Genomic DNA, 21,366 nt, shown 5'->3' with positions numbered 1-21,366 from the left:
TAGAAGAGTGGAAGAATTGCCATATCATTAATAACAGAATGTTTGAGTAGAAGATGTTGGTTTAAGGCATGCTGAGTGTTAGTTGTTTTCTGAACTTTCAAATCATAATGCCTGTCTGAACATTTGAATTCTATGGAGGTAAGTTGTGAGCTGGAGATTATTAAATCAATAATTAATTTGCATGGAGATGATAATTATATCACCAAAATATTGAGCCACTTACAGTTTTAAGGCTATAGGCGAGTCAACCAGTCTGTTGCCCAATGTGTTAGGGATTGTGAAGGTATATTTATTACACTTTTGAAACTATTTCTGTACCACTATTTGAATGACATCTGTCCTCTTTTCTTTCAACTTCTCATCTTAACACTATTCCTTCTTCGTAGTGAATATGTTTGTAGTGCTGATGATGGGTGTTTTATGTGATATGATATAGAAGTGTTCATTTGCTCCTAATTGTTGGTTACTTTGTGAGAGTATGTTTGTTAATAAACATAACGAGATTTAAAATATATCCTGAAAATTTATCTCAAGCCATTTGTTTAATTGTTATCATATTCCTTGGCTATTTATGTTCGTTTGCCAACTTAAGTTTCCAGTTTTACAGACCTTTCAGTGTTCATCTCACTGATACAGCCTTGTGATGGGAGAATAATCCTTTTGTTGCAGGCATACTTTCAAATGTGTGCTCTTTTCCTTTTAGTTGTTGGTAAACAGTTCCCTATGAACTCTACAATGCCTTTTAACATATGATTTTACCATTTATAAATGTGAATATACAGGTTCTCACCTTCATTCAGAAGAAATTGAGTTTATCCCTGACTGAGTGTTTGAAAATGTAAAACATTATCTTCAATTACGTGATGACTAACATTCATGTGTGGTACATTTATAGTACAACTGTGTGTGACTTTATGTAGCTAGTGAAATGTTTAAAGCATTACAACGCTATTGTGTTTCAGTGCACCTGCAGGAAAGACATGGTGAAAATTTCAATGGATATTTTTGTGAAGAAATTTCAGCCAGACAGATATCAGCTTTGGAAGCAAGGAAAGGATATATATACCATTGATCACACAAAGCCTACTCCCGAATCCACCCCTGAAGTAAAAGCATGGCTGCAGAGGAGGAGGAAAGTAAGAAAAGCATCCAAGAGGTAATGATCCCTCCAGACCCCATCCCACTTCTACTTACGCAATTAAAATGGGTCGTGAATATGACGTTATCAAAGACTATTCACTTTTTAAATATTCATCATAAGTTTACTTAATATGTTACTGAAAATTTGAGGCAAATTGTTTTTAATTTGAGAGAAATGTAATAAATAAATAGAATGTAGGAAGAGATGTATTTTATGTTCAGTACTATTCCTCAAGTTGTTATATATGGCAAGTAGAACAATACCAGAACTTCCTAGATCCCTTACACTAGTGTATTTTAAAGTTTTGTTGATGCTCTTGTTTCACCTCCATATTTTTATTAACTTCAGCAACTTGATTTTAATATTTTTCATTTTGCTACCAATTTTATTTCTGATTTTAGTAGTTTATTTGTCAAACATCTGAGATGCTACTTTTCTCATCTGGTTGCTTGTATTTTGCTACACTTGATTTTTTTTTTTTTTTTAATAAGATGTAAAGCAGAGTGTGTGGCATTTCTGTAACATGGTTGTCCCTATGAACTTTCTTCTACATTCTGTTTTTGTGGCCAGAGCCATTTCAGAACCATTCACACTCATCGTTGGGCATATCGTTTTAAAACCCATTGAATAGGCTATGCATTATGCTCAGGTCCTCAGGTAATTTTTTAGGCTCTTATGTTTTCCAGGGTTATATTACATTTTTACTCTCCAGTGTTACTCATTGCTTTTCTTTCAGATTGTAAAAGTAATATTTGTGCCCTGGAGAAAATTTTTAAAATAAGGAAAAGAATAATGAAGGAATCTCAAGTCACCCATAACCTCACAATCTAGAGATAACCAGTGTTAACATTTTGTAGATATCCTTTGCATATATATTGATTATATATTATATAATATATGCTTTTCTAAAATTGGGCCATGCTCTATTAACAATTTGATGACTAGTTTTGTGGGTTTTTTTATTTGGTTTTTTTTTTTTTTTTTTGTATTTTGTATAGTTGGTATACAGTATTATATTAGTTTCAGGTATGTAATGATTCAACATTTTTATACCTTTTGGTAACTAAATGATTTGCTACAAGGTAATTTTTTAATGCCTACATTTATTTAACTAATCCCCTATATTTGGACTGTAGCTTGTTTCCAAATTTTTGCTAACTAAATAACACTGTAATTTTAAATCTCTGGCCACACTTCTGATGCTTATTTGAATCTCTAAATATTGTAGTCCTTCCTATGTGGTAAAAGGATATTATTCGTAACATGTGTGAGCATGTGTGTGAGTGTTGTGTCACCATCTAAAATGTATAACTTACTATGCGTTACATTCAGAAAAGTTTGGGAAACAGATTGAGAGTTAATGCCTTTGATAAATGTGTTAACCCGTATTACCAAAAAAGCTAGCTGTGGGAGGGAACATAGATCTATGATGTTGAACAGATTTGAAATGCCTTTCTGTATGTTAAAATAATAGTGGATTTTGCTCACCCCGTTTGAAAGCCTAATGTTAAGGGGCTTGTTGATTATGCTCAGCTGTGTGGCTTGATCATTGAGTTTGCTGACTCCCTTAAATAATACCCTATCTAGAGAAATGTAATGGAGTGTGATCCATTCAAATCTCAAAGAGATGTCAGCCATCTTATTTTACTTGTACTATGCTATTAGTAGTGTGAAAATTTTCTACACTGGCCAGTACATGGGTTCTCAATAAACATGACAATGCGATCAATGATAGTACTAGTACTGTTTCTACTAGCAGTAGCCAAAGCTAATTTGCATAGGTTATCCTTGGCTACCTTCTTTATCTCAGATCTTTGCCCTCCCTGACTTCCTACAGTGTTTAGTGTCGTGGCATGTGTGTGTGTGTGTGTGTGTGTGTGTGCGCGCGCGCGCGCGCGCGCACAAGTCTGCCTGTGCACTGAAATACATGTTGGTTTGAGTTGTAATTCTTCCTAAATGAAAGTGTAAGAAATGTTGTGCCATACACAAAAAGCATCTATGACCAGCTATCAAGTGGCTTGCTGGAAAATATTAGAGGAAAAAAAATTGGTGTCCACTTTGAAAATAATAAGTTGATATAAGATGTTAGATACATACAGTTGGCCTTCTTGCCTCCTATTTTTCTTTAGCTAATGATGACTTGGCATTTAATTTTAATAATTTTCTTGCATACTTCAGAATTATATAAAACTTGGGAAAAGGTCACTTGTTCACCTTGGAATGTAAAGAATCTACTCAGATTTTAACAACAGCTTTATGGGGTCTCATTTCCTTTTCTGTTTTTCATTATCTAAATAATATTTGATTTATTGATTTGATTTCCTCGTGTCATAGTTTTTCACTTTATTTTTATTTTCACTTTTTTTAATCATTATAAAGTTTTAACAAAAACTTTTCCCCAATAATGTTTAATAATTTTATATATTTTAGTTTTAATTTTTAGTAGTTTTAATTGTTATTAAAACTTGTTAAGATTTTTAATTTCAAATTTAATCCATTAATTGTGAAGATTATCTCTGCACAAAGATTAAAAAACTATCATTTTTTTTCTTTCAGTAATTGAAAATAACATTTGTATTGGTATGTGTTTTATCCTGTCCATTGCAAACATTCTGTTCTGAACATAGTTCTCTTGTTAATAGCTCCCAGTGCACTAGTTCTCACTCTAAGAGGCCTAAGAATGAAGAGGACAAGGAAGTGTCAGCTGCAGTTGATGGGGCAGAGGGCCCCACCACTACTCCAGACCCAGATGACCTCAAGGTCAGTGAAAAGCCAGAAGCAGCAGCAAAGCTGGAGAACACAGAAGCACCTTCAAAGGAAGAGGCCTCTGCTAGCAGGATGCAGCTGGATCAGAATTCATCAGATAATATCAGACTCTCAGGTGAGAAACTGGCTGATTGTTTCACAACTAGTAGGTGGTCGATGATCTGATGCCTTTGATCTGTGTTTGCTAGGATAGATAACTTACTTTTCCACATAGCTTACCCAATAAGGTATCTAAAGTTATCAGGTAACTCAGTCAGGAGGCCAAGGGAATGTGATAAGTCAGGAGCACCACTGCTACATTTAGTGGAATTAGAATTGTAAGACAGACAGCCAGCAGTGCTTATGTGGTTTAATAAAAAGGAAGATTCTAAAATGAAAAATAATTTTTTGGTGCAACTCAATATACAGTACATTTTTGGAAAGTTTCTCTTGAAGTCACATGAAACAGAGAAAACCAATTATAGATAATTCTTTGCAGATTTTTAGTTTTTGACTTAATTTTAAAAAAGAAATAAAGAATAAAGTTTTTAAAAAGAACAACAAAATCATTCAGTCTTGGGAAATGGTATTTATAGCTGTTTCTCTATACTAAAGCCATCATCTGTAAGTCTCAACTACTTTATTTTTTTCCCTTTTAATATCATATTTCTCATGAAACTGCTTTAATGCTTTGCTTCTTTAATATGTTGGGCATTTGTCCGTTTACTGATCAAGCTTGTTGGTAATTCCTGTCTTCCTCTCATACCCCTTATCCAGTCTTTCTCTCACGGACTCTTCCAAATCTGGTCCCCTCATCTTCTTCCTCATTCAAGGCACCATTATCTCTTGCCTGGACTATTGAAGAAATGACTTCCTTTCTGTTTTGCCATGTTCACTCTAGACAGTTCTCCATGTGGAAGTTACAGTGATCCTTTAAAATGACGTAGCTTAGATCTTGTCCCTACTTTGTTTTTACTCATTCCATTTAGAGCAAAAAAAAAAAAAAAAAAAAAGTCCTTATCACAGTAATAATTTATCTGATCCTTGGCTGCCTCTTCATCTTCATTACTTTTTGCTCTTGAAATAACTGTATTAATAGAGTTAAAACATAGATTATTCTTCAGCGAGTTCATGCTTTAGTGGAGAGCTAGATAAATATAATTACAATCCAATGGGTAAGTGCCGTAGGATGTTGCTAGTATACCAGGGACAGACCTGAAACAAGAGGCTGAACTGGTAATGTTTCTTGGAGTAGGTGATATCTGAACTGATTTGAGAGAAGTAGATAGAAGGGAGCAAGGTGGAGAAGGTAAAGAAGGGAATAGCAACAAGCAGTGCAGAGAAGACAGTTATACAATATATATGGCTATTTCTTTATAGTCCCTCACCATAGTTTAATTAACCACTTTATGAATTACTGGGTGGTTTAGGCCAAAGGCACCCAATTTTATTAGTTTTGTCACTACATAGTTCCTTGCATTTTGACCTTCAGGTTTTGAGACCCGGCAGAACACTTAAGTAGAAGATGTGGCTAGGTTCAGCATCAGAACTGGTATGCAGTAGGTGAAATGATGCCTGTGTGTGTGTGTGTGTGTGTGCGCGCGCGCACGCATATGTATGTTTGTAAGGAAAGGGTGAAAAGAGATGGCAATAGAAGAGAAGTGCTTACGATATTCTTCTTTTATATGCTGTCATTGTGTGATGCAAGATTAGTGGAGGACATTATTTTTACTGGATCTGTACGGCCTTACATGTGTTCTTTATATATATCTTCTGAGCTGAAATGTTTTATCAGTAGCAGCTTTTAGCATCGTATAATGGAATATATTTCTTATTTTTAGAAAGATTTCGAATTGCTATTGCTTTGGATAATTATTGTAATTGCCCTGGATTTTGATATTGGTCTATAGTGGAACCTCTTTTTAATCTCTTGTTTTGTCAATAAGTACATTCTTTTGCCAAGCTCCAAGGTCTCACTACAAAGGCTGCATGGTGCTTTGATGACCTTTCCCACTCATGTCTGCGGAAGTTTAGAGAGGAAGTTGGAAAATAGAAATATAGTTGAGAATAGTTTAACAATTGTATTCAGTCATAATACAATGCAAAATTTATTAACAGTCTTTCGTTTTATTCCTCAGGAAACAGCTGCTTAAGCACATCTGCAACAGAGGAAGTAAAAACTGACGATGACCAAGCCTATGCCATAATTCCACCTTCGAATCCCAGAGAGGCTGATGGTGTCATATCTAGGGGCCATGTGACATCCAAGGAATCAGACCCGCCCAGATTTCCTTGGCCAAAGTCACCTGAGTCATGCTCCTCAGTGGCAGAGAGTAACAGTGTGTTGACAGAGGGAGAAGATAGTGATGTGGAGAGCTGCGGGAGTGGCCTAGAACCGGGGGAAGTTGCAGTGGTCCCCAGTGGAGAGAGAAATGGCTTCAAAGTCCCCACTGTAGGTGGCAATGTCCGTTTTTACTGTATTTCTTGTGTGGTTGATGTTCTGAAAACTACTGTGTGTCAAAATCTTGCTGTAAGGTAGAAATAACATCTCACATTTATGGATTTTAATCATATTTCCTTTGATGACGGTGGTAAGCCGCCTGGCTTACATGGTGATAATTCTTTTGGCCACATGTTGGAGCTTAATTTTCTTTATTTTAAAACTTTTCTAAAATTAAGCTCTTTATTTTGAGAAATATAGATTTATGTACAGTTTTAAGAAATAGTACAGGGAGATCCTGTATACCCAGTGTCCTCCAATAATAATTTCTTGGAAAACTGTAGTAGGATATCTCAACGATACTGACATTGACAGTCAAGATACGGAATGGTCCTATTACCTGCAATGTTAGTTGGACTGGAAATGATCCACCCAAAGGGCTCTGACCTCCTCTTGCCAACAATTAATATCTCTGGGTCCCAGGCTTTCCATAGCCTCTGTTTTAACATTAGGGCTCCCTTGGTCACACTCTCCCCTGACTCTTTCCTCATGGACTCTGTTTCAAGGATCAAGCTGATCTTTCTGGCCCTGTCCACTGCTAGAAACAGGCTCTTTGCTTCTTGGAAAACTCGAGGCCCCTCTTGATTACCAGGCTCTCCATTCCATTTGTTTGCATAGGGCCTTCCTGTTTCTCTTATGTTCTTGCTAATATCATAAGCTTTCAGCATAAACTGTTGCTGTAACTGTAAGATTGTGAGTGGATCAGGCAAACTCCGATTGTGTGTTGTGATTGTCAGAATTCAGAATTTTAACCTATATAATTTGATGAGGGACTTTAAGTGGATGAGTAAGGAGAGCCTCAGTTGTTTGAACTGATAAATTGAGCAGGGCCCTGAACAGACCAACTTCTTGATTGCTCTTGATCATATTAACTCACCATAGGCCTTGTCGAATCTTTGGGTAGTAAGGGAGATTAGATGAGGAAATCCACTTAACTGATCTCCCTAGTTTAAAATGTCAAATAAAATATAGATAATTTCTTAACTTGACCTAATAACTTATATCATTAATTTATGCATGGTTGTAAAGTCTACTGAACCATAAAATGTTTATCAAAAATATGAGAAATAGAAAAATGGTCTAATTTATTTGAAAAGGTAGCTAAGGGAAGTTTGAAAGTAATATTCACATACTGTTTAGTAAACAAATTTTATATTTTAATTTCATATAATGATTAATTTTAGTTGAACAGATATTGAGGTTTTGGAATGATGAATAAGTCAAATGCCTGTTTAGTATATTTAGTCACATACTTTAAACTAGAATGTAATTGAAAGTCACTTTTCTGGCTCCTTGCTCCACTAAGTGGAGATGATTCTACTCTTAGTGCCGTTTTTAACCTTCACCTTTGCCATTTCCGTGAAAAAAGATTGCCTGCATAGGAAGGCAAATAAATGCTACTGTCGAGGGCTGGGTGACTTGATTTGCCCTTCTTAGAAACAGCTACGTGGTATTCTTTTCATACATCGTGGTCGGATGATGCAATCATTCCAAGTAATACGGACACATTTCATTTTTGTGTAGTTTTGAACAGTGTTTTTTATTATTAAGTGTAATACTGTGTGTATGCCGGTAGCAGTAACCTTTAGTCAGTCTTCTCAAGAAATATTTTTTGAACATGGTCTGTCTATACTATGCTCCATTCTCTCCCTAGAATATATCAAATATGTTAACATTATACATCTTATTCCTGCTGCCGAAAGTACTCCTCCCCCAGAGACCTAAATGTATTGCTTCCTCCTTGCACTCAAGATTCTACCGAAATGTCTCATCAGAAGGACTTTCTCTGATGACCCTGTATAAAATTAGCCCCCTTTCCATCTCTTTCCATTCTGTTGTCCTACTTTATTTTTTCTTTATTGCACATTTGATTAATAGTACCTGATAAATATTTACTTTTTACTTGTCTATTGTCTGTGCTCTTCCCCCTTTGTAATGCACACTCCTTGAAAGCAGAGATCTGGTGTAATTTTTCCTGCTCTATCTCAGCTTTTAAAACAGTGTGGCACATAAGTAAGACCTTAATAAATATTTTTTATTGTTGACTAAGTTATCATTTTCCATATTACTTTTTAGTTATTATAAACCACAGATAAATTTTATCTTTTCCTCATTCTTAGCTTTGATTAGAATGTTTTCACGTTTTCTCATAATCCTGTTTTGGTGTCAGATGCCATTGTAGTTTCTCTGTTTTCGCTACTGCTTCTACAGCTTACAGGAAAATTTCTGAGACTACTCTCTTTTCTAGTCAACCATTGATGTATACTTACTAGTTTTAAATTCTCTCTCTAGGAATCTTCTTTCCCTTTTTTGGGGGGCTTGAGTGGGCAAGAAAGCTTATAAGAGAGTTCTATCCGGAAGATGTCAGCGTATACATGACCTTTTCCTCTACCTTTGAAAGGTTGGGAGAGCCCAGGGCAAAATATTTTATATAAAATTAAAGTGGTTTAAAAATGACAGTAATTAACCACATTAAAAATCCTTTTGATTTCTCAGAGAAGTGGAGATTCATTTCTGAATGAAGTATATGGGCTCAATTTGGCAGTATGGTTTTCTGTGTGGCTAGAAAACAAAATAATGTGCCAAATAATCACATGTGACTAGCATAGAGGTGGCCAAATGCCACGGTTCTATATTGTTATGAATATAAAATCCTAAATTTAGATTAGTTTTAAGAACTTTAGAAAACTTACTAACTGCTGTTTATTGCAGGCCTGATAAGCCTACTCTGTCCTACAGATAGAATTTTAATAGGAAGTGGAAGTAAGATGATTAACCTCTTGGTAAAATAACTAATAGAGTGGATTTCTATTTCTTTTGACTTAAAGGTTTAAATTTCTTTTAAAAAGGGCTGATTCCTCAGGAAGTAAAAAAGTACAAGAGTTCTTCATAATTAAATTGTCATAAATCATTGTGAACCATAGTTTTTTTTATTTAAAACAAGTCTTTAACTGTGGGTTCTGTAACCTATTTTTGTTCTGTAACCAGAGAATAGAGGGAGAAACTAAAACTGCCAAAAGTTGGCGCCATCCACTTAGCAAGCCTCCGGCAAGATCCCCAATGACTCTGGTGAAACAGCAGGCAACAAGTGATGAAGGTAAGCTTGTGACATTTTTCAGTATTTTTTCTGTGTATACTGTACAGTATTCAAAATTTATGGTCAGTTGTTCTAACAAACTTTTGTTGCTTTGTGGAGAGGTGATTTGAGCAAGTTGTAAATATAAACAACAGAGAGATCATAGGTAATAATTTATAGGCAAAAGAGATTTGGATTTTAGGGATAAATTACTTGCTATACATAATCTAGCCATGTTACTGATAAAAGTCTTCCCATTTTATGTGATGGAATAAAATTGGTCATTTCTGACATTTGTCTTAAGGTACCCCAGAAGTTTAGAATCACTTTAAAGGTGTCAAATAATGGAATTAATACGTTGTAGTTTTCTTTTCTTTGTCTTTAATTTTAGCTTGAATCCTTTAAATTTATTAACACCATTTTGAGTAAGAAACTACATGCAATGCTTTATTATCCTGTTGTACTTGCTGTGTGGCGAAGCACAGGTGGAGGGTGAGTGATAGCTGAGCTCTGAAGTAATAAAAGAACTCCTGAGGGGATTCAGAGAGAAATGACATCCAGATTGGAAGGGGAGAGCTAATGCTGTGCCTGTTTGGGGAAATATGGCAGGACTAGAGTGGAGGTAAGAGAAGTCAGCTGAGACGCAAGTTTGCTCAGACACACAAAGCTAGACTCTTACGGGCCTATACCCTTAGTTATGAGTGTACTAGAGAAAAACAAAAAACTGTAAGTGACCATAGGCACAGACAGAATCAGAAGACTTGCCACCTGGATTTGGGCTTGTGTGAGAAAAGGTAGGGTGACTTTCTCTTCTTGTCCTAGGACTGTCAGCAAATTGATACTTTGTTATTTTAAGTCAGAAATTTAAAGTAAAAGTGGGCCTGGCTGCTAAAGCTTCCAGGTCTTCTAGCAGAAGCAGTTACAGATCTTTTGAATCCACTCTGAAAAAGAATCTGATTGACTAATGGACAGTAGACTCTGATTGGAGTTCTGGTTTTTTGTCCCTTATAAGTTTTTTGTCTTTGGGCAAGTCTTTTCTCAGGCTTTAGTTCCCTTTTGTGTAAACTGTGAGGACTGGTCATGAATGACCATTTTTAGCATTTCAGATGTGCTGAAATAGCAGGGTAATATGTCAAGCTCATCACTATTGGACCACATTTTTACTTTTAACTCTTCAAATATAATTTTATTATTTCTAGAATAATTATACAGAAAGATGGAAAGATGTAGATACCCATCTGTACTGTGTTCACCCAAGTACAGAGGTGATCCCACCTACAAGTTTGAAAATTGACAGGATTCAGATTAAAGCCCTGGTTATGGCTTTGATTTTCTCTAATCTGAACTGTCTGGATAACTCTTTATAATTCAGCAAGTGCAGTACCGTAATGAGCTGTTAAACATCTCTTTGAAATTAAACACAGCTTAGACCCTGATCCCTATCTTTATAATGTCTGCATTCCTTAAGGGTTTGATTAGGAGAGTATTTCGGGCAATGTTATAGCAATTTATTTTTTGGACGCTCTGTCTATATTAATATTATAATTCATTTAGTAATGGATTAAATATTTAAATACAGAGATAAAGAGATAGAAATTGCTACTTTAATTAGAGATTATTCTTGGTGTTTGACCATTATTTAACTCATTTAACCTAGGTATTGAGTTATTTTAAAGAATAAAATGTATACATTTAAGTACAATTAAGTAAGGAAAACCTCAGGAACTCAAGTCGGACACAATTTGATTACTTTCCCAAATGATTTTCTCTGTTTTACTCACACTCCTTTTATTAAAATGCTCATGTTTATGGTACATTTGAATACTAAACTAGTCATGAGCATATTTTCCCAGGACTAGAACTACCCACTGATTTCAGTTTATCGAAGAGTTTTGTTTTCTTTTGGGATTGCCTGATATTTCTTGTGGTATTTTCTGAAATTTTCTCTGTGCCATTCAGTTACTGTAAGTGCTACTATGCAAGTGTAAGTGTACAAGCTGGCTCTTGGGCACTTTGCAATTACTCCTCTAACAAAAAGGCATTATTCGGAATTGGCCATTTCATTTTACCATTGGTAGGTAGGTGTTTTTGGGGAGAGTTATACCCCCCTTCCCTGGCATCATGCATCTCCCTCCTTTCCAAGAGTATTGGTATAGACTTCTCGGTCTTCATTTTATTTCTTTTATTTCAAGGATTTGTTAAGTAGATATATTGACCAGATATAATAATGTCTTTTATTGATTCAGACTTTACAAATGATATTTTAAGTATTAAATAGAAATTTTATTTTAAATATTAAAAGCATCCATTTATTTGTTTTGTCAGATAGTAATGGGCACATGACTGTGTTTATGGTGAGCAACCTGAGACCTGCCTTCTAATCTCTCTTTGGTTGTTAAGGGCTATATGGCTATATGGCCTTGGAGAACTAAGTCATATAATCTGTCTAAGACTCATCATATGTTTACTCATCTATATGATGAAGTGATTGGATTAGTGATCCTAAAATTTCATTCAAACTCTAAAGGTCTTTGATTCTGTGAAATATAATAGAAGAGGATAGTATGTAGTCAGTCTCTTTGCCCCAAGATAGCTTTTCATTGAAAAGCAAAATAGTGACATACAGAAGCATCATCAGTATTTCCCTTCTGTACAAACTTTTCTACTTTTGAAAAATAAATGCTGTTTTATTTTATGACTGTTGCATGTCATGCTCCAAATGTTATTAATTTTTACATAACGATCTCTTTGTTCCATAAGTTCTTATTAGCTTGAGGTAATATTATATGTTCATAATAAGCATAGTTATATTTGTCTGTTTAGGCAATAAAACAGCAACTTCAGCAGATTACAAAGTAGATTGGCTTGGAATGTTTGTTGATAGGTCACAGCCAGTGTTTTCCTGCATTATGTGGACGTAAAACATTAGATGTTGATGGCACTCAGATGTAATGGATATTTTATCTAGCACTCAGCTATGTAATAATAGTAGAGCATTCTCAGTTTAGTTTGATTTCTGTCAGTAAATTCCATTGGGAGCCCCAATGCACTTTTAGTGCATTATGGATAATAAAAATAAAAAACACCTTGCTCTTACTATGCTAGTGGCTTCGTAAGAGTTTGATTGAATTAGAGGGAAAAAATGTTGGCTTTTTAACTTATGTCACAAGGTTAGTTTCTGTACTTTTCAGAATCAATCTTTTGAAACTTTTCTAAACATGAATGTGCTGAAAGCATTGGGATTGTAAAATGAGAGTCAAGAATTTGATTCTTTTGAATTCCTGTGTGCATTGTTACTCCTAAAGTTTTGGAGAAAACATCTGAGGAACGGGTTTTGATGCTATGATTCCATGGTTCACTCCATTCTTTAGAAAAATAAATTACTGTATTAAGCTGAAATATATGAAATTGCTAATATTTGATTTTTTTAATCTGCAAACACTGCAATTTCATATAGCTTAACTTAAATGTATTACTTAACAATTTCTCAAATTTGCCCCCTTTCTCTGGAAATAAATATGTCTTAACTCTATAGGCCTTTGAATTATCCCTTATTTCGTATCACATTTTCTGCATTTCTATTTCTACCTTTTGTTTGATTGTGAAACTAATGGTGAAGATCAAGAATAAGCGTGCGAAGTTTGCAGCATTTATGTAGATTTTAAAATTCATTTTATGATTTCCTAATGGTCTTTAATGTCTTTGTTTTGCCTCTGACTACTGAAAATTTAGTTCTGGGTTGGCAACATTCTATAGGTTGACATTTGGGCACTTTTCATTGCTTGAGAGGAGGGGTTTAAGTGAATGTGCAGGCTCACAGATAGTGCGTGGTTAGGAAGTAGCTCATTTTATTATCATTTTAATTCTATAAAATGTTTCTTTTTCGGGGAATCTTAGGTTCCCAGTCTTAGGAAAATGATGAGGTGACTTTTATTTTTTAAAACATATCAAATAGTCTTCTAAATTCTGTAATGATGTTCCATTGTTTTACTGTTCATTTTTAATGTGGAAAAGTGCAGAGCTTTTTGTTGTGCTAAAAGAAAAAAGTAAAAACTTAAGGAGAGAATGTTTTCTGTAATATGTGAGCATATCTGAGTATTACTCAAATATTTCCATTGTTAAGATCTTTTCTCGAGGGAAATATACTTCATAATGCCTTTAAGTGAGTTATGTAAGGATCTAGGGTAAGAATCTTCTTGGGAGAGAACAGTGAGTACAAAGTTCCCAAGGAGAGAGTGAGTGTGGCACGTTTGAAGAACAGCAAGAAAGAAGTACATCTGACAGGACCACGGGATGGCTTGGGATGTGGAACAACAGAATGAGCCTTTGCCACCTTGTCCTCTTCTTGTTTCTGTACATTTTCTGGAGTAATCCATGCCTTGTTTCCCCAGTAGTCGGCGTCATGGCTGCCCTGCGTGAAGTTCTTCACTATCTTCTTTGCAGCTGTATTGTGCGATCTGCCAGGTGGTATCCCTTTTAGTTTTTAGGTCAAAATGTCTAAGGATCCTATTCTCCTTTACATAGATAACTAGAGCTGACTTTTAGCTAAGGGGAGCTTCCCCCCCTCCCCCACCCCCCCGGTAAATTGCAACATGCTAGTGGTTCTTTGCTTAGAGATCTTGTTCAGCTATTGTTTGACTTTGTATTATAGATGCTGTTAATGAAATAGTTTAAGAAACTGGAGGTTTCTCCCTTGGGAAATTTTGAAGTTTTTGAAGGCAAGGGACTTTAATTTGTTATTTCCACCATCTATCGTATTGTGTAGAACACAGTGAGTTTCATATGCTCATTCTTTTACCTATCTTTGATTTGATGCTCAGAACAAGTTCCTTTTGGTACCATGTTGACATTGAGTTTTCCAAAGATATGCTAGCTTTCTTTTATAAGTTTTCTTTTCTCCATCTCCACCAAGATATGAGAATTCACTATGCTGCTTTCTTCCCATTATTAGCAATTGTTATTTACAGTTTTTTTAATATAGATAGTGTTATCATTTTTACTTGTTGAGGAGACTGAAGCTCAGAGACATTAATTCAGTTGTCCAAGGTCATAAGGCTAGTAGTTGGTAGATAAAAGACTTTAAATTCTGATTCTTAAGTTTGTACTCTTTCTACTTTATTACTAGCAACCCCCAGGAATAGCCTCAGTACTGATAAAAGAAGCCTAAGTGAGCACATATAAATGTCTGATAAGAACCAGCTATCTTTGTTGATAGAGTAAATCACTTGCAGTATTCCTCGTGTTGTCCACGTGTATTGTACGTATATGTTAGTGAAATATGAGCTAACGTTCTTTTAAAAGTGTAAACAACATCCATAATGCCAAAGTTCTTCATGAAACCCACCTTTCCAGAGGTACCATAAGTATCAGGGCATTTTTGTGTTATGGGAATTTTGAAGGAGTGTGTTTTGGAATGTTTCTGTTTAAAATAGTTTATTTAGTGAGTTGGAATGTATCTTTTTGAAATGTTTTTGACATCTTTATTGTGAAGTTATGCATGAAGAATAAAACTACGGCCATTTAATTTCTTAAGTATTTTAGACCTCAAACAACGGACTTCACTGTTATCCATTATTACATTAGCATTTTAGGGGTACTGTAATGCAGAATTTAATTTTTTCTTAATGTTATCACTTCCAAGTAATATACTTAAAAAATCTTATAATTTTTTCTCTTTTGCACTTAACTTTTTTTCTTTTTTGTACTTTTGAACACACCTTTACAAACCTTTGAAATTCAGGTTTCATAAAATCGTTAAAATACAGTTTGCATACTGATTATATAATAGTTTGTATGGGAACAGTAACATTCTCAATTTTGAATTTCTTTACTCTTTTGAGTAACTCATTCTTGTCCTCCCTCCCCTGCTAGTCTTCCATTCCCCTCTTCCTTTAGGACATTTGAAACCATATATATAATGCCTCCCAGGGCTGAGATTTTGCTCAAGTACCTAAAAGATAACAGATGCTGCTGTGCTCTTCATAGCAGAGAATAGTGCTATACCAGCCAAAACACATCAGTGGAACGTAACCTCAGTAGTGAAATCCTTGTGGTGATTGGTAAAGGGAAATTGTACTGTAGTAGAGTCAATGGCTTTTCCCATCTGCCAGGTTTCATTAGGAAGTCCTGGCAGCAGTCCTTCCACAAGGGCCCACATGTTTTTCTGTTGAGAAATCCACTTATATTTAGTGAGTAAAATTTGTTCAAAAAGACTTTACTGAGGAGTGAATAAGTCTGACATATGTCTGCTTTTAAACAAAGGTTTCTGCCAGTTCATAGGACCTACCTAATAGTATTCTGACCACAGAATTTCTTTTTAGCTTTGAAGATTATATATATTTATCATTATAAAAAGTTACAACCCCCCGTTCTTTATTCTAGACTTTTAAATATATTTTTTATAGAATCGTCATCATTTGTCTATATACAGTTTTGTGTCCTGATTTTTCATCTATTAAGATAATATTCATATTCATTTGATAGGTTGTGTTATAATGGATATATTTATGTTCTATTATATTTCATTGGTATTCTTTAAAAGCAACCTTTCTAATGCTGGTATAATATGGCCATTTTATAACTTACTTATATATTTTTAAATGGGCACTTTTGAGAGATACTTTTGTAGAGGACATTAATCTTTTTTATTATCATAAATAATATTTAGTGTTATTTTTGAAGGTGAGAATAAAGGCTTTTCTCTGAAAGGATAAATCTTTTGATAGAAATGTTTATAATTTAGGAGATAACTGGATGCCTGTCTAGATTGGCTCTTCTTGTTCCAATTTGTCTTGTCATGTTCAAAGTTTAGTATTTAGGGTATGCATTTTAAGTAATTTTCTACATGATCTTTGCAAAGATTATGGTGGAGACCCAAAAGGAAGTTCGGGGGTGCAAAACAATAGTTTTCTTCCCACCTTTTAAAATTCTTCTGGCCGGGCTAATAAATTAACATGAGGCAGATTAACAAATAAATAACCAAATTTAATATGTATATACACATGGGGGTTTCGTAAGAATATGAGACCCAATGACAAGTTGGGAAGTTGAGGCTCATATGACATTTTGAGCTAAAGAGAAAGGATTGTGGTTTGGAACTTCAAAGAGCAGGAAGGCAGTTCACGTGGAGATAGAAGCAAATATTTGGTAAATATTGTTTGCTGGCCCATCTTTAACAATGGGACACAAAGAGGACTTTGATCAAAAGGGCCTTGCTAGATTCCTTCCTGTCTATCACATACTTGTTCATATTAAACTATAGTTATCTAGGATGATGTCTCCCTTTCTGGAGCAGATCCTCTATCTAAATTTCTTTTGGAGGAGTTAAGGGGAAGGTTAAAGATTTTCCCTGAGCTTTTCATTTCTAAAAATAACCAGCATTCCAAAAGACGTATTTTGGGATAGCACACTCTGCTTTTCTTCAGAAGGAACCATCATCTGTTGAATCCCTAGGTCTTACATAGAGATGAGTAGCAGCTTTGTGGCTGGTATTACATATAACCTGTTGGAAAACCCTGTAATTTAGATAATCTTATATTCATTTTGCAGATGAAGAACTGAGGTTTAGAATTATAACCAAACTTTAAGACAGCACAGATTACATGAATAAAACACTATTTGAATTTATTCTAATAGAGTTGGATCAGAGCTCTATTCCTGTAGCTATGCTGTGTCAGAGTAGTTGAATAACCATTGTTCTGGAGCACGAAGTCAGGGCCTTTACCTAACTTATTACATTAACTATGTGATGTTAATCTTAGATTGGTCATAGATTTAATCTTATGATTATTTGAACTAATATTTTAAAATACTTTTAAATTTTACTTATATAGGTTTTAAAAACCTATATACATTTTTAATGTGAAAAGCAGTATAAATTGCTTTATATAGAAAGCAACCAAAATAAATACTTAATCATTAAAATAAAAAAATGTATATCTATAATAATCCCTAAGATCCCTTCTTAATGGAGCCACCACTACATCTTGGGAAGTTTTATTAATTTGAGGGAAAACATTGCTCTCCAAGTAATGGGGTATACAGTATACCTCAAATGAGTGTAAGTAATAATCTTAAGAAGATTTTGTGAACATCTTAAGATTCTCAAGTGAAGTGCAGCAAGCCTGACTTTATTTTCAGGACCTGAAGTTTTAGGATTCCTTGAGCTCCCAACTTTCTATGGGCTTCCTTTTCTTCCTCCTTAAATACTCTGTAGGATTGAGTCTCTCATGCACCTTTGTGGCTGCAGCGGAGACATTGAGTCAGTGTCAGATGTGCTACTGACTCTCAGATTATATAATATTAGGTATTAAAAGACACATTTCTAGTTATCTCTTGAGCCTGGATTCAGTCTTTTGAAAAACAGAGTTGTTTATGGTTTCAAGGAGAAGGTGGGTACTACAAGTGAGAATACTTTGTCAGCAAATGTGTGGGTTATTTTCCCCAAATCAACCAGTTCTTCAACTCTCCAGACAACCACTTGGGTACCCTACAAATTAACTCATTTCTGACACTAACAAGTTGGAGCTAGCAATGCCCCCACAGGTTAAGGACTCAGTTCCATAAGATGGCTCCGCTCCAGACACCAATTGCAAGTCCTTACTCCTGACCTATGGGCTATAAAGTGGTGGGAGTACCTACAACTCCCTTATCAGGTTAGATAATTTGCTAGAATGGCTCACAGAACTCAGGAAAAAACTGCTTACATTTACTGGTTTACAAATCAAAAAGAAGGGATGTACAGGACAAGGTATGGGTTGGCGAGGTGTGTGCAGAACTTTCATGCCTTCTCCATGATCCTTATCCTCCTAGCACCTTGATGTATTCACTAGTCTTAAAACTCTCTGAACCCTGTGTTTGATTAAATCATGGTCTATTGGCAATTAACTCAGTCCACAGCCCCACTCCCCTCCCCTGAAGGTGGGCTGAGGCGCTAACCCTTTAATCATGACTTTGTCTTTCTGATGACCAGCCCCCCCATCCTGGAGTTCTCTAGGGGGCCAAGCTACCAGTCATCTCATGAGCATTAAAAAGATACTTATTAATTCTGAGATTCCAGTGGTCTTAGAAGCTCATGTTAGGAACTAGTATTTAAGTCCAAATATTTTAACCAATGATATTCCTCTCAATTATATCACTCAGGAAATTCCAAGAGTTTTAGAAGCTCTGTGCCAGGTACCAGGACAAATACCAAATATATCCTTCTTTTTATATTACAGTATCACAGTAAGTATGATTTGAGTAGTAAGCAGAGAGAGAGGATCATTTTAGAGATGCATATAAGACACATTGGGGAAGGATAGAAAGGAGTTGTAAGCAGGCTGCCTGTGAGGGGCTACTTACTGTGATTTTTTTTTTTTTTTTACAAGTAATTGCAGAGGCAGAAATTGTGGTCGGCCTCTTACAGTACCCAGCTGTCACATATATAAAACAAATATTGTTGATTTAACTCTTATTTCTTCTTGAGCACTATTCTGAGGTTCTGTATACATATCTATTTTCACTATCTTTCTCCACTAGTTTTTATTTTTGCCAGAAATATTCAGAGTCAGAGGCACATTTTGGTTTCCTAGGTATAACTCAGAAAGAATATTTTTTAATACTAGTAAAAACCAACAGTTTTATTGTATTATGTGCATGATCGAGGAGCTTAGCGATTGGTCTATAGGCAAATTCTTTTAAAAAATGAAACACTTATTGTTTGTTTTAGTGATATGACTACTGAAAAATTTCAGAGCAGCTGTTAGAGGTGCTGCTGGTATGGCTGCAGCATTTTCAACTGGTTAATTCTGTATTTTTATCCAAGATAGTATCTGTTTTGTCCATTCCCCCATCACAGCAGTGCTTGTTAGGGGTCTGGACATCCTTCATAGGAGGCTGCTTAAACCATTGCTTATTATGTTTCTTTATTCAGGACAAAATTCCTGGGAACATGATGTTTGGAATTGTGTTATGACTGACTTCTGTAAATTTAGTAGAACTGTGTAAATTGAAGGAACTGCTGTGTGTTTAGGCTCATGCTTTTCTTGATGTACTTTACTTGCAATAGAGTAATGGGAATGTTTTTATAAATATAACAGTCTAGGAGTCTAGATTTCTGCCACAAAATTAGAGGCTCACTAAGAAAAAAGAAAATTAAGTGCTTTTGGCATAGATTTCTTTTCAACTGTTACTGACAAGCCTTATAGAACTTGATGAAAGAACCAAGAGGGAAGAAGGGTTTCCTGCAGTATTGACTTGTTTTCTTTCTGATTAAAGCATCACACAGATTGAGGAAAGCGGTTAATGGAATTCTTGCCTGTCTGTGAGAACATGGTCTACACCAGTTTTCTTAGGGCCATGTTGTTCAACAGTGACTCTGTAATACAAATACTTTTGGATGAAAATGTGTGTGTGTGTACACACACACAGAGTTATTCTCAAAATTTTTGATCTTAGGACATCTTATACTTTTAAACATTTTGAGGACCCCAGTGAGGTTTTTACAGTCTCATCATTTCCTTTCCCATTCCTTTTTCTCTTCTCTTCCTTTCCCTTGGGTTTACCTTATCAATACTTATTTGCTGGAAGTTAAAACACAAGAATTTAAATGTTTAATTTATATTAAAATAGCAATGATAAATGCGTAAACTGTTAAATTTATTTTCATAAAAAAATAACAATTTCCAGAAATCATAAAAAAATAGAAGAGTGACATTGTTTTACATTTTTGCAAAGGTCTTTAATATTGAATTTCATAAAAATAGTGGATTCTCTAGATATGCTTCTGCATTCAATGTGTTGCACTATGACGTTCTGGTTGAAGTATATGAAGAAAGTCCAGCTTCGTACTTGTTGTGTTGGGGAAAAGCATTTGTGCATTAATACTGCCTTTGAACTATGACATATGGTCAGAATGGGTGTGGCATTTTAATAGCCTTTTCAGATAATTATGACTATTCTTCTTAGATACCATCAAAACTTGACAAATAATAGTTTTTTAAAGACTAGCTGCAATGTGGAATCTGAAATCATATCAATGAACTTTTTGACTATTGAATGAAAGATTCATTGGTGTATCTTGTACTTTGGTTCTTTTAGGCATACATAATTTTGTAGCATCATGCATTGGTAAGCAAAGATCTGAGTTATACAGATCTCTTTGTGTGATATTTAAAAATTATATTTCATATTATCACTATCAATCCCATCAGAAACAGCTTTAAATATGGGGAAGCTGTCAAGCTCACATTAGTGTATGTAAGTTTTCCAAAATTCTCATTTTGACTCATAAGCGTGAATATTTGTCAACAAATATTCTCAATAGTTTTTTATTAAAATGACAGGCTTTCTTTGTTCATCTTCATGAAAATTCCTGCAGGACACCCAAGTCTGAATCATTTGTCTATTAATCATTCTTTCAAGTAAAAATTATGTTCCATAAAAAAGGCAGCTCATTCAACTTGTGATTCAACTAATCACACAAATGCTTTTCCCCAAGACGATTAAACTTTAATGTACAACAGAAGTACTTTATACATCCCATTTTATCACAAATTTAATAAAATTGATAATTTTTTTGGCTTCATCAAAGCATTGTTAGACAAAAATGTCCCCCTTCCTTACCACACACAGTAAATACAAGGTAGTCCAGAATATAATGACTGTATTGTTGCCATTGCCTTGATTCAAGTTAAGGCCCCAGCACTTTTACTCTCTATTGCTTTTGTATCACTATTACAATTGTCAATAGGGTAACATAGACAAATAATATCTTCATGTTATGGAAGTATTTTCGACCATGCACACCCTGAGAAATTGTGTGTGTTTCTCCTGGAGTCCACAGACCTTACTTTGAGAACTGCTGTTACACTGTTAGCTGTTTCTTTGTTCTTGTTGAGAATACGTTTGGAAAGAAGGGAATTC

At 34.9% G+C, this 21,366-nt stretch overlaps 1 protein-coding gene across 1 annotated transcript in view; it reads left to right on the top strand.

Moving 5' to 3' along the window:
• KDM4C (lysine demethylase 4C) overlaps positions 1 to 21,366 on the top strand; it is a 347,564-nt gene that overhangs the window by 187,257 nt on the left and 138,941 nt on the right. The window contains exons 9-12 of the mRNA XM_023535104.1: positions 963 to 1,156; positions 3,784 to 4,022; positions 6,025 to 6,338; positions 9,375 to 9,483. Coding sequence (XP_023390872.1) covers positions 963 to 1,156; positions 3,784 to 4,022; positions 6,025 to 6,338; positions 9,375 to 9,483 — 856 coding nt within the window. The remainder of the gene's footprint in view (positions 1 to 962; positions 1,157 to 3,783; positions 4,023 to 6,024; positions 6,339 to 9,374; positions 9,484 to 21,366) is intronic.

This window comes from Pteropus vampyrus, unplaced genomic scaffold (genome assembly GCF_000151845.1).
Source record: "Pteropus vampyrus isolate Shadow unplaced genomic scaffold, Pvam_2.0 Scaffold136, whole genome shotgun sequence".
Classification (NCBI taxonomy): Eukaryota; Metazoa; Chordata; class Mammalia; order Chiroptera; family Pteropodidae; genus Pteropus; species Pteropus vampyrus.
This window is presented reverse-complemented; position numbering and strand designations above follow the sequence as displayed.